Below are 14,326 nucleotides of genomic sequence, written 5' to 3' on the forward strand. Positions count from 1 at the left end.
CATGATAGCAACACACAATTCTAGTTTATAATAAGCACCTAACAGTGTACCGCTCAAGCCGAAATGTTAATATAATAATCTTGCTACGTTAATTAGGCTAAGTGTTTTGCATGAGCATCATACAACGTCAAAGTTGAAAACATTCTATTGACTTGAATTGACTTGTAAGATGTTATCCATATTGATTTGATCAAGTTACATTGTTGTTTCATTTGAAATTTATCTCCAATTAATAAGTTCCAGTCAATATAAAATAGTCATATAGTCATGATAGCAACACACAATTCTAGTATACAATAAGCACCTAACAGTGTACCGCTCAAGCCGAAATGTTAATATAATAATCTTGCTACGTTAATTAGGCTAAGTGTTGTGCATGAGCATCATACAACGTCAAAGCACTGAACGGAAATATATGCGCAAAAATAAATAATCTACCTAGATTAAAGATGTTTTTCACCATGAATTTTCATGAATAATTGATGACAATGCCGATGTTAAAGCCGCCGTCCTTTTATGTTCCATTTCACCAAGCAAGAGACGAGAACTGCTCTGGTAAATGTTTTTCTTCTTTTTTCTAATTTTTATTGCTCGTATGAAGAATATTATAATATTGACAATATCCCATGTAAAAAATTGTTGTGGATACAAAGGTTAACGTTGTTTTTCACCATGAATTTTCATGAATAATTGATGGTCAATGCCGATGTTAAAGCCGCTGTACTTTTCCGTTCCATGTCATCAAGGAAGAGACGATAAACACTGTTCTGGTAAACATTTTTTTTTTCTTTTTTTTTCTTAATTCTCATTTTTATGCTCGTATGAAGAATATTATAATATTGACAAGTTCCCATTTAAAAGATTGTTGTAGAGACAGAGGTGTCATAGTCGAGTGCTTTGAACACTTTTCTAGAGATGCGAAGGTATAGGTTCGATCCCCGGCATGGTGCTTGTGGCCTTAAGCAAGGCATTTTATCTACAATGATTCCCTTCACCAAGGTGTCAACTGGGTACTCGGTAGGATGCGAATTTTAAAGACCGTCAATACTACTGGACCAGAAGGGTTAGACCACACAGCGAGGTCACTGACAGGTGGCTATCTCATTAACTCAGCTTTCAACTAACATAAGAAAAAGAGGATCACGGGGGACCGACAGGCACCGATTGGGGAAGTTTTCTATATAGAGGGAGCAAGTATAGCTACAAGTAGGACAGTGTGCCTTTAAGCAAGGCATTTTATCTACACTGATACCCTTCACCCAGGAGTAAAACGGGTACTCGGTACTCTCTTAAAAAAAGAGTGAATTTTCACTCTATTTTCACTTTCTTGGGAGTGACGTCCGTGATCACTTGTTTAGGAGTGAAAATCAATTGATTTTAGAGTGCTCTCTAAGAAGAAAAGAGTGAATGTTCACTCTATTTTCACTACATTTTCACTCTCCAGAGGAGTGACGTCCGTGATCACTCGATTTTTTTTTAGAGAGTAGGATGCGAACGTTAATGTGATTGAATCGACATGTGGGCTCTTGGAATAATATTAGAAATCAGATTAAAAATAATAGATACAATTTTATTAAATTGTAGTTAGAGTTTTTAAGACCGTCAATACTACTGGGCCAGAAGGGATTAGACCACACAGCGAGGTCACTGACAGGTGGCTATCTCATTAACTCTGCTTTCAACTAACATAAGAAAAAGAGTATCATGGGGAACCAACAGGCACCGATTGGGGAAGTTTTTTTATATAGAGGGAGCAAGTAGCTACAAGTAGGACAGTGGGGCTTTAATGTGATTGAATCGGCATGTGTGCTCTTGGAATTACTCTCATTATTAGAAATCTAGTGATCAGATTAAAAATAGTAGAAACAAGTTTTTTAAATTGCAGTTAGTGTTTTAATAAGAATTATATTACAGAAACCTTCATTTAAGTTCTCCCACACCTAACACACATTTAGACACGAAGAGTTAACAATTAAGTAACAACAACAACAACAATACAAACAACAACAACTTTTAAGAACATTTCAGTAGCGTTGGGCGATACCTTATGAAATGTACAAGCATCACCATGACATTTTACATAATCCGAACCTGATTTCTGTAAGAAAATCAAGAAGGTATTGAAATTGATCTTGAGTTGATTCATCGTAAGTATTTGCGATTTCGTTCTTTAGAAACGTTCCTCGCCATATTCAAGCAACTAGTTTTCTTTAGTTTTCATCTCATTATCTTGTAACCCTAATACTTATCAACAGGCTTGACGTTATATCTAGCCACTAACCCGAAAACCAAATACTATGTTCGGCGTTATTTGCTGACACTCATTAACGTGTTCGCGTTACAAAATACAAAGGAATTCTGCTCGTACATACTACAAGCATCTGAGGGGGGAAAGACATGATAGTCAGTTTTTGTTCGGTATCATGTGATGAGGACTTTATTTTAATAGAATGGATGAAGCGATGACGGCCGATTGTATAACGCAATGAAGAGTCATTAAGGCGATTGCTCTAGGGCAGAAATTAAACGATCTCCCGTTCACCGATTCCGCCTCCTTCTCATCCTCATTTTGCAAAGTTATTAAAATGTGACAGTAGACGAACGCGACTTGCACGCACACAAGCGTGTAGTCAGGTAACACAGCGCACCGCTAAACCCGCTACGCAGACGACAGAAAAGGTGCGGGGTTTTGCAGGAGTGAGGATCTCCCCATAAATCTTTTTAGTTGAGCACAGAGTGGCGTGTACGAGTGTCTTTCTTTTTCGGCAAGTGTATTCGATTAGAGCCTTTTGTGTCATCGATGTGGAATTATGGTGCCTTGACGACAGATGTCGTGCACGGAATCGCGGCCAGAGGCTTCTGTGAAAATAAAGAGGCGACGTCATTTTCGGGATGAGGATATGAGAAGGCGAGAGAGAGAATATCCATCATTCTACGACCATGTTTGGGATGCATTAGCTGGATTCTTTTAACTACGGCGTCTCTATTTTGTACAGTTGGATTCAAGTTCGCCTTTTCTTTTCTTTCATTCTCATTATTCTGAGTATGTAATTTTGTTTAAGTTGGGAGCATTTGTATCAAATTTCCACGGTGTATACAATGATGGTTTCGCGAATCTTTGAAGAATAAAATTGACAAGAAAAGGGCTGCATCATGCACCTCTTTTACCAACCCCCTCTTATATTATGGAGATGGTTTTACAGGTTGGGAAGCACCACACGGAATTCAACATGGGCATTTATCTTGGCCTTATCTCTGTTTCAAGTGCAATTTACAACATGTTATGACTTTAAATTAGGCCTCCTAATTCCATGGAATTCCACGGATTACGACTCATACCCATTCCTCGGGACGCGCTCCTTTGGTGCTGCGGTGTTAGCGGCGGAGCAAATATCAGCTTCGGGCTTGCTCGGGGGCAACAACTCATCGCACACCGTAGACTTGGTGGTCGCCGACACGGCATGCAGGTCGATCGCAGCCGGGGGGCACGCGGTCGAACTCATGGACGAAACCGTGGATGCGTTCATCGGGCCGCCGTGCTCGATGCCCTGCGCGACGGTGGCCGACTTGACCAGCTACTGGCAAGTCCCAATGTCGTCGTGGTTCTGCGCGGCCATGGCCGACGGCGAATCCGAAGACCCGTTCGACGTCCACCCCACGCTAGCCCGGACTTACCCGACCATCTTCCAAATTGCTCATACCATTCCGACGACGCTGGAACTTTTCGATTGGAACATATACAGTATCATCTATCCTTTGGATGGACTTATGGGTGACATAGCGTATAGGACAAGGATGCTTATGGATAAACGGGGGCATCCTCCCGCTCATATGGAATCATATCAAAAGCCCCTCGATCTCTCAGTTGCTCGGAACATCTTGAAAAATGTCCAGAAAGTTTCAACAAGTAAGTTTAAGCAATCTTCAATTTCTTTCATTCGGTATAGCCACAATCAGGGTGCAACTAGTCTACATACAGTGTTACGCATCTCTCCTGGAAACACAAAGTCATCTAATCAAATGTCTTGTGGCCTGAAATGTTGGAACATATGAGTTCTTCATCAGGCAGCAACTTTTGTTTGAATTTATTTTGTGTTGGCTGTGTGAGAATGGTAATAGAGGGCCCAAAATACCACTTTTTGGCTGTTACGCATTTGCACTTAGAAAATGTGTCTTTTTTCATTAGATGTCACCACGGGATTACACAGGATATGCCATATATTTTCATGCCAGCTTGTAGTCCTTTTTATCTCCACTCAGTATTTTTTTACGGCTTGAGAATTGACCCAAGAATTGCGATACAGTGGTTATTTCTGTGAAGAGAGACCAGCGTAACGCTTTTTTGAAAAACAGCTTTGTGTATAATTTTGCCTTTATAATTCATATATTTTAGCATTATATCAATTGGTAATTGGTTATATTTTCTGAGTAACATGTTGTCCTATCATCAAAAACAAAAAATCAAACAAAGATACAAGCGTTACAAAAATATATGCCCACATTCCGATCTTAAATTTTGTCCGGAATTTCCTATAGTGTCCGTAACGGTGTAATTCCTGCTCTGTGGAAATGTTTTCAAAGTTCTTATATACTTTGCTTTGTGTAACTACCTCCGGGGACTAGCTGTGGTATAATAATATTCAGCTAAGCATTACAGTTTTTTTTTTGCAATTTAATGAATGGCATTTGTAGTGTCCGTAACACATGTAGTGTCCGTAACACAACTTACACATGTAGTGTCCGTAACACAACTTACACAAGTGTGTGATGGTCTAAAAATACAGCTTCATAACTAAATACTGCTCATTTGTAATTCAAATTTGATTTGATATAGTTGCTTTTCTCAATGAATAACACAAATTCTCTTTTCCTCGAAGGTTTTCTCCTGGATATGATATTTCGCAAACAAATAAGCTATTTTCCATGAATTTAATTTAAAAGATTAAAAAAAAATTGACTTATGAGTAATTTAATATCAATATTTTATTTCAATAATATTAGTTAGATGTGATAAAGTATCAAATTAAATGCATCATTGTGTTTTAGTTTCAATATCGAGGGTAGAACAGAGTTGGAGCCAGTGTTACGGACACTACAGATCTGTGTTACAGATACTACAGAAGGAGTAATATCAAGGCCTGCAAGCCAAACTGTACCTCTTTTTCTGGATAACAGTGTTCTAAAATAAATGTTAACATAGTAAAAGCTGTCTATGACATCAAATATGTGTGATGCATGACCAAATACAACATTTTAATCATTCAATTGCCTACCCACAAAATGTATAAGTCACTACATGTACATTGTATTTTATGTTCACACACACATAAGCACTTGGGCACACACCAGTACGTGTATGACTATTGTCTCCTGAGGACTATGGAAAAATACCTTCTTTGGAGGACACCCCCCTTTGAGGGGATTTATGAAATATCTCATCGTCTACGTTTTTGCTCACAATTTCCCTCGATAAATTAAGCTTCTGATGGAGAGAGAGGAAAAAAAATAGACTAAGGTCACTTTAGACTTGTCTACCGACATTTGTGTATATTATATCTGAGGATTTTATGAATACTGGTTTAATTGCCACCACCAACAACAATCACCGAACATCTGAGGATTATTGAATAAACGTATCAGAAATGATTATTGATTACACCATAATTTTGCATATATATTAATTATTACTTCTTAAAAAAAAAAAATGCTTTGTTCCTGTGTTTCGGCGTACATGTGGCTAAGGTTTTACAAGTATACCACTTAGTTGGTCTAAATACTCTTCATAAAGTACAGACTGTGGTCTTTTTATGACCCCAAATTATCCAACGCTATTTTAACGAGTTCCTAAAAATGGGTTCTACATGTACATATACTGAATATATCCTGTAGCACATACATGTACGATACGAGGACAATGCATGCAGTGCAATCTTCTGTATTATTAACCGTATCAAACATCTGAGCAGGGCAATTTTTAAATTTTATTGCCCTCAAGGTTTGATGGATAAGCCAACAAAACTACAGGCGAAAAAAATATTATTGACCGCTCAGAAAAGTCAATGGGATTTTATGTGTAATTTGCCGGTCAATACGGTTATACAGTAAACCAATGAACAAATATTATTGCCCGATCTGAAAAGTCAATGGGATTTTGTGTGTAATTTGCCGTCAATACGGTTATACAGTAAACCAATGAACAAATATTATTGCCCGATCTGAAAAGTCAATGCCAAAATGCGTGTTAAACTAGTGAGCAATAATTACCGTGTTTACCCAGTAATCTGCCTCGAGGGTTGAAGCCGGGTTGAAGCCGCGAGGGGGTTGAACCTTTGGGTTGAACCCTCTAAAGCGCGCAAATGTGATCGTGTTTACACAGCAGGAAAAAAAAGGTGACTTCAACCCTCGAGGCGGATCACTAGGTGGTGTCACACAGAGGCCAACAATCCGGATTTTAGTTATCCGGATTTTAGTTATCCGGATTTTAGTTATCCTCTTAAATGGCTGTCTGTCATTAATTATCCCTTCAAAAATCCTCCAATAAAGATAATTCTCCCTTGAAAGGATTTTTGAAGGGATATTTGAAGGGATTTATCTGTCTGACACCAATGTTGAAATAATCCCTTTAAATAAGCATTGTGACATCACACGTTTAAATGCGCGCATTTAAACGTGTGATGTCACAATGCTTATCTACCTAAACGGTGCATGCGCAATGGCCCATCAAAAATCCGGATTTTAGTTATCCGGTTTATTCGTGGCCTGTCTGTCACCAGTCTGTCACCGACGTAATACACCAGTTTACAGTTGTGTGCGCCATTTTAAACAAGGCCAATGACCTAGAGGTCCTGTATTTATGCGTAAATTAAGATTGCGCCCATGCAAATTAAGATGATATCACTGCCTGCGCGCTGCGTTGTGCGCGCATATCATCATTTGCATGGGCGCAATCTTAATTTACGCATAAATACCAGAGGTCAGAGGTCATTGGCCCCGGAACAGGGCCAATTTGGCCCTGTTCCGGGGCCAATGACCCGAGGTCAACTGTCTGCTCATGCGCACTGATACAACTGTAAACTGGTGTATTGAAAAAAACTAGATTTCTAAAATCTGGTTTATTCAAGATGGGTCGGGATTTTTCTGTGTGACACCGCCTACTGTGTAAACACGGTAAATATAGAGCCAGTTGTAATTTACATCGCGTATCAGCTACTGTAATTTACGCACCAGCTACTGTAATTTACATCGCGCATCGCGTATAAGAAAATGCGCACTTTGCGCGAACTCTATTGTGACGTAACAATCACGCCCTGTAGGCACACTGTTTGCAGTGTATTGAAATTTTGTCAAACTCTGGATGCACAGTGCTGGTTTGACGATAAATGGATTACTTATATATTGCATCAAAGAATAGCATGTACAAAATGTAGTGTCCGTAACATCCTATGGGATTTTGTACATAAGTTATTTTGGACAACTTATGATATGAAACGAGCCTTCCTAGCAATTTGATTTTTTGTATTTGTATACAGATGGGACTAAAGTTTGTAATTTGTCTCATTTATCAATGTTTGGTTGGCTTTTTAAAAAGTTTCAGGTTTTGAAAAAATGTCATTTATTAGATTTGACCTTGTCTTACCTCTGATGTGTATACTGCGTCTAATTTATGGACTAAAGTGAGTGTGAATGGTTTTATTTTTCACAAATGGCCAAGAAATTCCCGTAAGAAGTGCAAAATATTTGAGTTTTAAGATAATAATGCTTGAAAATTCCATTTCGGTAGCATTGTGTAGTGTCCGTAACACCCTATAGGATTTTGTACATGAGTTATTTTGGACAACTTATGATATGAAACGAGCCTTCCTAGCAATTTGATTTGTTTTTATATGTATACAGATGGGACTAAAGTTTGTAATTTGTCTCATTTATCAATGTTTGGTTGGCTTTTTAAAAAGTTTCAGGTTTTGAAAAAATGTCATTTATTAGATTTGACCTTGTCTTACCTCTGATGTGTATACTGCGTCTAATTTATGGACTGAAGTGAGTGTGAATGGTTTTATTTTTCACAAATGGCCAAGAAATTCCCCAAAGAAATGCAAAATATTTGAGTGTTAAGATAAATAATGCTCGAAAATTCCATTTCGGTAGCATTGTGTAGTGTCCGTAACACCTACCACCCCCTGTTGTGTTGCTGTTCATAAAATGATAACCAAGATAGTTTCCTCCAAGATATTGCAGGGTATTGACCCTAGGGTATGGATGAACAATTTGGGGTTGATGAAACTGCTCTATTGCATACTTTATTTTTGGACCCAAGTGCAAATGGTTTTGCACCCTGATTGTGGCTATACCGATTGTATGCACACTGTACATTTTCGTTGATATCACAAACATGAGCAGTAGTAATACAAGCCCGAATATGGATTGTTTCGTCGTCCCTAATGACTCGCTATTGTGAGTAATCATGTTGTGTTGTTGATGAAATCATAGAAAATTATGATAAGCATGCCACTTAAAGTCCAAACTAACAAAACAATACAACGAACCAATAAACGCACAAAAGCATCCGTGCTATAAACAAAAAGAAAAACATGAAACCATCATGATATTATGATGATAATAATTCAAAGCTTCTCTCTTGAACCATTTGATTATATAGATAGAATATTACACCCCATTGAGACAAGTTATAATTAAAAATTTACTGTCAAGCTCATTTTGGGTAGGCATAAAAATCATTTTCGCGTCTCACATTTTTTATCGAGCATTTTACTTACTTATTTGTTATTGAAATAGAAGCGATATGAACCATCATTTTAAAAACATAATGGCCCGAATTCACAAAGGAGGTTTTAGACAAACTTCGGTTCATGTGCGTCATATTATGACGCGTTTCGATGGGTTTCAGACCAAGGTTCAGACAAACCTTGGTCTGAAACGCGTCAAAAACGCGTCGTAAATTATGACGCACATAAACCTAAGTTTGTCTACAAACCTCCTCTGTGAATTCGAGCCAATAACACTCAATGATTCACATACGATAAATAATCCCGGGTAGATAAAGTAGTTATATTAGTTAAAATAAGTACAAACATTTATTACGTGACAACATTCACATAAATATTTTAGGAATGCAAAGGCAAGAGAGACAACTGTATAGTTACCTTAAGAAAGAGAACAACTTCTTTCTGTTGAAATGTAATCTGTTAAAAGGGTTATGATAAACTTTCAACAACTTTTAATGATCTTCACAATAGACCATAAAACAACGCACTACATTTTATTCATTATTATCATCACTTAAAAAAAAACGTATTGAATTATAGTGGGGTGCTCCTTAGGAAGCATGAACGAAAGATGTTGAAATAACATTAATTTGGTTGCCATGGTTACCTACGGAAATACAAAAATCCTTTAAATGAGAATTTCCGCAGACGGAAGAGATACCAACACTTTACACTAAACGGATCGGGTCTATCTTCTACCTTTAAAAAAAGAAATTACAGGTTCACTGTGGACATCTAAAGCAAGTTGCACACGAGGCGTCGTAATGATTACGTAATCACCTGCGCTAAACAAGCCTCGTGAGGGGAATTAGCCCATACGCTAATAAATTACTAAAGGCTGCGTTTGCACTTCTCTTTTTTGAATATTCACTTTTTATACAAGTTTTCTTCACATGGTGCGTCACAGACCATAACAGTCATTGACGGAGTCCTGTGTCAGGCAAATGACGCCCCGCGTGCAACGGACATAAGGTGTACAAAAGTAATAAAGGCATCGTTTAACAATGTTAAATCTGAGATGCACGGTATTACGTGTTATCAGTGTCTGTGATATGATGTGATATTGAAGCCCTAAAAAAAAATCGCGCTTCAAAATGATCAAGAAGTGCCTCAAAAAAAGTAAAAATCTTTGAGTGACCGGTTTTACCATACTCGTTTCCCCCAATAGGCTGTAGTTTTATGAAAACCGTTAGGCAAACGCAAACTTTGGTTTCGATTTCCAATCAAAACTATCTTGATAATCAGACAAGCGATCGGCTTGTAAAAGTCATGTGGTTCCTGACTGACCTAATGGTCTATAATTATCATTGCAGCATGAGCTAAATCCAGGATTTTGTTTCAGAATCTGAGACAAAGTTACCGGATCCCTTTAACCATTTTTATCCTCCCAAATTAAAAATATATAAATATATATATATTGTGGCGGACACGGTTCGCCACCTTGGCTTGACACGGAGTATTTGTCAGGATGCCCGTGTCTGGCCTGGCGCTCCCCGTCGTTCGTTTGGACAAAATATATGCCCGTAGCTTGATGGCTGGAGTTCTTTCACTGCTCACGTCACAGGGCGTATTAACAATCATGCATCCTTCGACTGCAATCGGTCACCCCAATCGTTGTGCACAGCAACAGGCAATTGAACATCCTTCGAGCAATCAATCAATCATTCATCTCTTCTTAATCACTCAATGTAAATTCACTGCTCTAAGAAATTAAACCAGAATATTGAATTGTAAGTCAAAAGGCTTTAATGCTCACCTGGTCAACAGGTATGATAACACGAGTGCAAACTTCAGGTTAGCCTCGGTGAGGCTGGCCTGTATAACGGATACAGAGCAATGGAAAGCCCTAAATACACAATCCTGCCCATGCTTACAATTTCCCAATACATAAACGTATAAAAGGGCAATTATGTCCTCGTTAGTAAACCAACACTTCAACACAATATTTCTGCTAATCCCATAAAATCTTCACATATAATCTTCAGTGTAACCCCTTATTCCTGATTAGATAACTACTATACAAATAATATCTCTAAAAGAAACATGATAATTGCACCAACATGATTGTTATATGTAATTTATGCTCATTTTTCTTCAGTTTGGTAATTGCTAAATCAACGATGCGCCATATTGCTATAGCGCATGCTCGTACAACAGAAAATGCTTAACCTTCGTCCAATACTAAAACACTGATTTGTTACAATATATATAATTTTATTGGTATGAATATCCAAAAAAAATTGCGAAGAGAATGAGCCGAATTGTTATCATACAACATGGATAAAAAGTATTAGGATTAAATATTCTTAATGAATGAACGCCCAATCAACAAAACAACAACAACAAGCCATGTCGGGAGGTGTGAGTTGGTCTAGCGGTAGTGTCAATGGTACGGTCAACTCTGTCTTCGGCTACACACTGACTCCGATTGGACCGAAGTTCGAAATTGAGTCACGTCTTTCGAATGGCGACGTGCTAACGGTCGGTCCAATACGTAAAATAATCATTTCTGATTGGAACGTGTCTTTAAAAAAAATACTCACGCACAATATATTGAAATTGTACCTTAAAGGTTTTTTTTTTTATTGAGAAATTCTGCCGGCCCAAAAGCGAATACATTTTATAGTCTGCAAAAAAACACCTCCATGTATTAAACCAAGCTCTTTTTCGATACAGACCATTATTTACATGAATTGCATTGAATTACATGTATCGGCAGTGACGTTTACAGATCCTGTCAGAAAATAAAACACTATCAAATCCAGTAACACCAACTTTGCATTGAATGTAACCAGCATTATGTCATGTAGTGTTGATCCCTTAAACTTGAAATATGAAAGGATCAACTGAGCACGAAAGCTTTTAATATTTATGTGGACGGTTTGATGGGCGAGTGCATGGTTGTAAATTCTATCTAATACCAAAGAGCTCAATTCGATTTGCTCTCCTGTTGGGAAATTACTTGATTCAATTAAACCAGCACTCTCCATAGTCCTTGCCCCTATGAATATTAGCCGATGTGTTTACGGCAATCCCTAGATTGTAAGTAAATTAGATGAACTTGAGCTGTACAGTACGTACGTATACGCAGAAATAGGAGTAAAATAGATGAACTTGAGCTGTACGTATACGCATAAATACGGGTAAAATAGATGAACTTGAGCTGTATGTATACGCAGAAATATGCGTAAAATAGATGAACTTGAGCTGTACGTATACGCAGAAATATGGGTAAAAAAGAAAAAAATTGAGCTGTACGTATACGCAGAAATATGGGTAAAAAAGATGAACTTGAGCTGTATGTATACGCAGAAATATGGGTAAAATAGATGAACCTGAGCTGTACGTATACGCAGAAATATGGATAAAATAGATGAACCTGAGCTGGACAGCACGTCCGTATACGCAGAAATATGGGTAAAATAGATGAACTTGAGCTGTACGTATACGCAGAAATATGGGTAGAATAGATGAACTTGAGCTCCACGTATACGCAGAAATATGGGTAAAAAAGATGAACTTGAGCTGTACGTATACGCAGAAATATGGATAAAATAGATGAACTTGAGCCGTATACGTATATGCAGAAATATGATCGTAATAGCTGTAGCTGTGATAGTGTGTTCAAAGGTATAACAGGGTAATTGACTATTTTCCCCTTTGCCCATGTTGTTAATTTACATCTCCAAACATCATGAATAAGTATTGTCTTTATTCTGATGCGAAAACAACTATAATTGCAGTCATCGGAATTTCCATGATTCTATTTTAAATTACTATAATATTTTTTTTTACAATTTCGATACGGTGTGATATATCGAGCCCTGTCTTGTTTAACTGTTTGTTTGTGTGTTGTTGTTATTGTTGTTGTTGTTTTTTTTACCCACGCTTTGATATCTTAAAAAGGATGACAGCAAAAGGTCACACCAATTCGCATTCCATATAACATTAAATATCTTGGCGTACTTCAAAACGCCACGGCAATCTTTTTTGTATAATTTTGTGTAAGTTTTATGATATTGTCATACAATTTTGTGTGATTTCGGTGGTATTTTGGGGGTACTTACAAAAATATATGTTTGTGTTCTTGTGGGAGGGGGGTATCTTGTGTTAAAATAAGACGCAATTTTGTAGAAGAAGCAGAAGAATAGGGAAAGAAAAAAGAAAAGAAGATACAGGAGGAGGAGGAGGAGGAGGAGGAGAGGAGGAGAAAATTAAAGCTTAAATTCTGCGCCTTTTGCATCTCGTTATGGCTATGTTACTTTGCCATAGAGTGAAACATGTTTTCCGGGTAAATACCCATATCCAATGCACTTACGATTTCATTTATTATTCATAGCTTGGTTTGATCATAATCCTATCTCTATGCAGAATCTTTGTGCATATTCACACGCTCTGTAAAACGTGCATGGGAGAGAGAGAGAGAGAGAGAGAGAGAGAGAAAGAGAGAGAGAGAGAGAGAGAGAGAGGGTGGGAGAAAGAGGGGGGTGGGGGTCCTGTGAATTTTTTTAAAACATGCGCTACAGACTAGTTGTCTCCTAATCATTGGGTAATAAGCGATGCTTAAAGGTAAACACCGGTAGTGGTAAAATTGCGGTTCATGGGTTTTGGGTGCAAAATATCCATTCAATATTGTTTAAATATTACCTTCAAAGGGTTTAGATGGCTATACTTCAACCTAAATTCGCAAAAACCAGAAATATATGCCCAAAATTAATGTTCAATGTTGAAGTGCATTCGCGATTATATCCAGGCCGGATCGATATGATAATTTACCAAATATATCAATTGGTACGTGGGCGGTTTCCCGGCAAAATGTGTATCATCACGTATTAGTAAAAACATATTCTTTCACATGAATGGTAATAAGAGCTTCCATTTAATTTTTTGAGAGGGGGGCGTTTCCAAAACTGGTCTATACCTTTAATTCGATAAAAAGCATGATCGTTAAAAGTGGAAAGATTTATTTACTATTTCATGTTTGGAGATATTCAGATATTCACCACTGTTTGATTTAAAAAACGAAGCCTCAGAAGCGTCCACTGCGTGAGCTTAATAATACTAGGTAAAAAAAAAGAAGAAAAAAAAGTAATGACTAATAAACAAAAACAACAAGAAAACTAAATCACAAAAACGCAAAGTCATTGCTTTTGAAGCTTTGTTCGCTGTATCGTCCGTAACTGTCTTTAATCGCCCTGTTTACGGCAACCCCAGTGTAAAGTCGTTACACAACGAATTTGCAGTGCACACGGGCCTCGTCCTTTTAGCTTATATCGCCTACGGCCTCATTAAAATGTTAACCATGATTGTTATGTTCATTTGATGTACAAGAGGGAAAAATATATATTTTTTCCTCACCTGAATCCGACAAATCTTTCAATGCTATAATTGCGAAAGCTAATAATGAGCTAAACATACCCATCGATGCTAACTGAATGTCGCAGCACTATTTAGCGCTAGAAGACCGCGGAGAGTAATTTACGTTAACTGCGAAAGCACCCTGAGGTCTAATTATCATCGCATTCAGCGCGAAATGAGCAAAT

General features: G+C 37.7%; 1 protein-coding gene across 1 annotated transcript in view; it reads left to right on the top strand.

The window, feature by feature from the left end:
* The first annotated feature begins 2,579 nt into the window (after positions 1-2,579).
* LOC105446861 (receptor-type guanylate cyclase gcy-14-like) overlaps positions 2,580-14,326 on the top strand; it is a 61,389-nt gene continuing 49,642 nt past the window's right edge. Inside the window, exon 1 of the mRNA XM_030986437.1 lies at positions 2,580-3,958. Within this exon, the coding sequence (XP_030842297.1) occupies positions 3,154-3,958 (805 nt within the window). The 5' untranslated portion in view covers positions 2,580-3,153. The remainder of the gene's footprint in view (positions 3,959-14,326) is intronic.

Source organism: Strongylocentrotus purpuratus, unplaced genomic scaffold (assembly GCF_000002235.5).
Source record: "Strongylocentrotus purpuratus isolate Spur 01 unplaced genomic scaffold, Spur_5.0 spur5_scaffold_15, whole genome shotgun sequence".
NCBI classification, from domain to species: domain Eukaryota; kingdom Metazoa; phylum Echinodermata; class Echinoidea; order Camarodonta; family Strongylocentrotidae; genus Strongylocentrotus; species Strongylocentrotus purpuratus.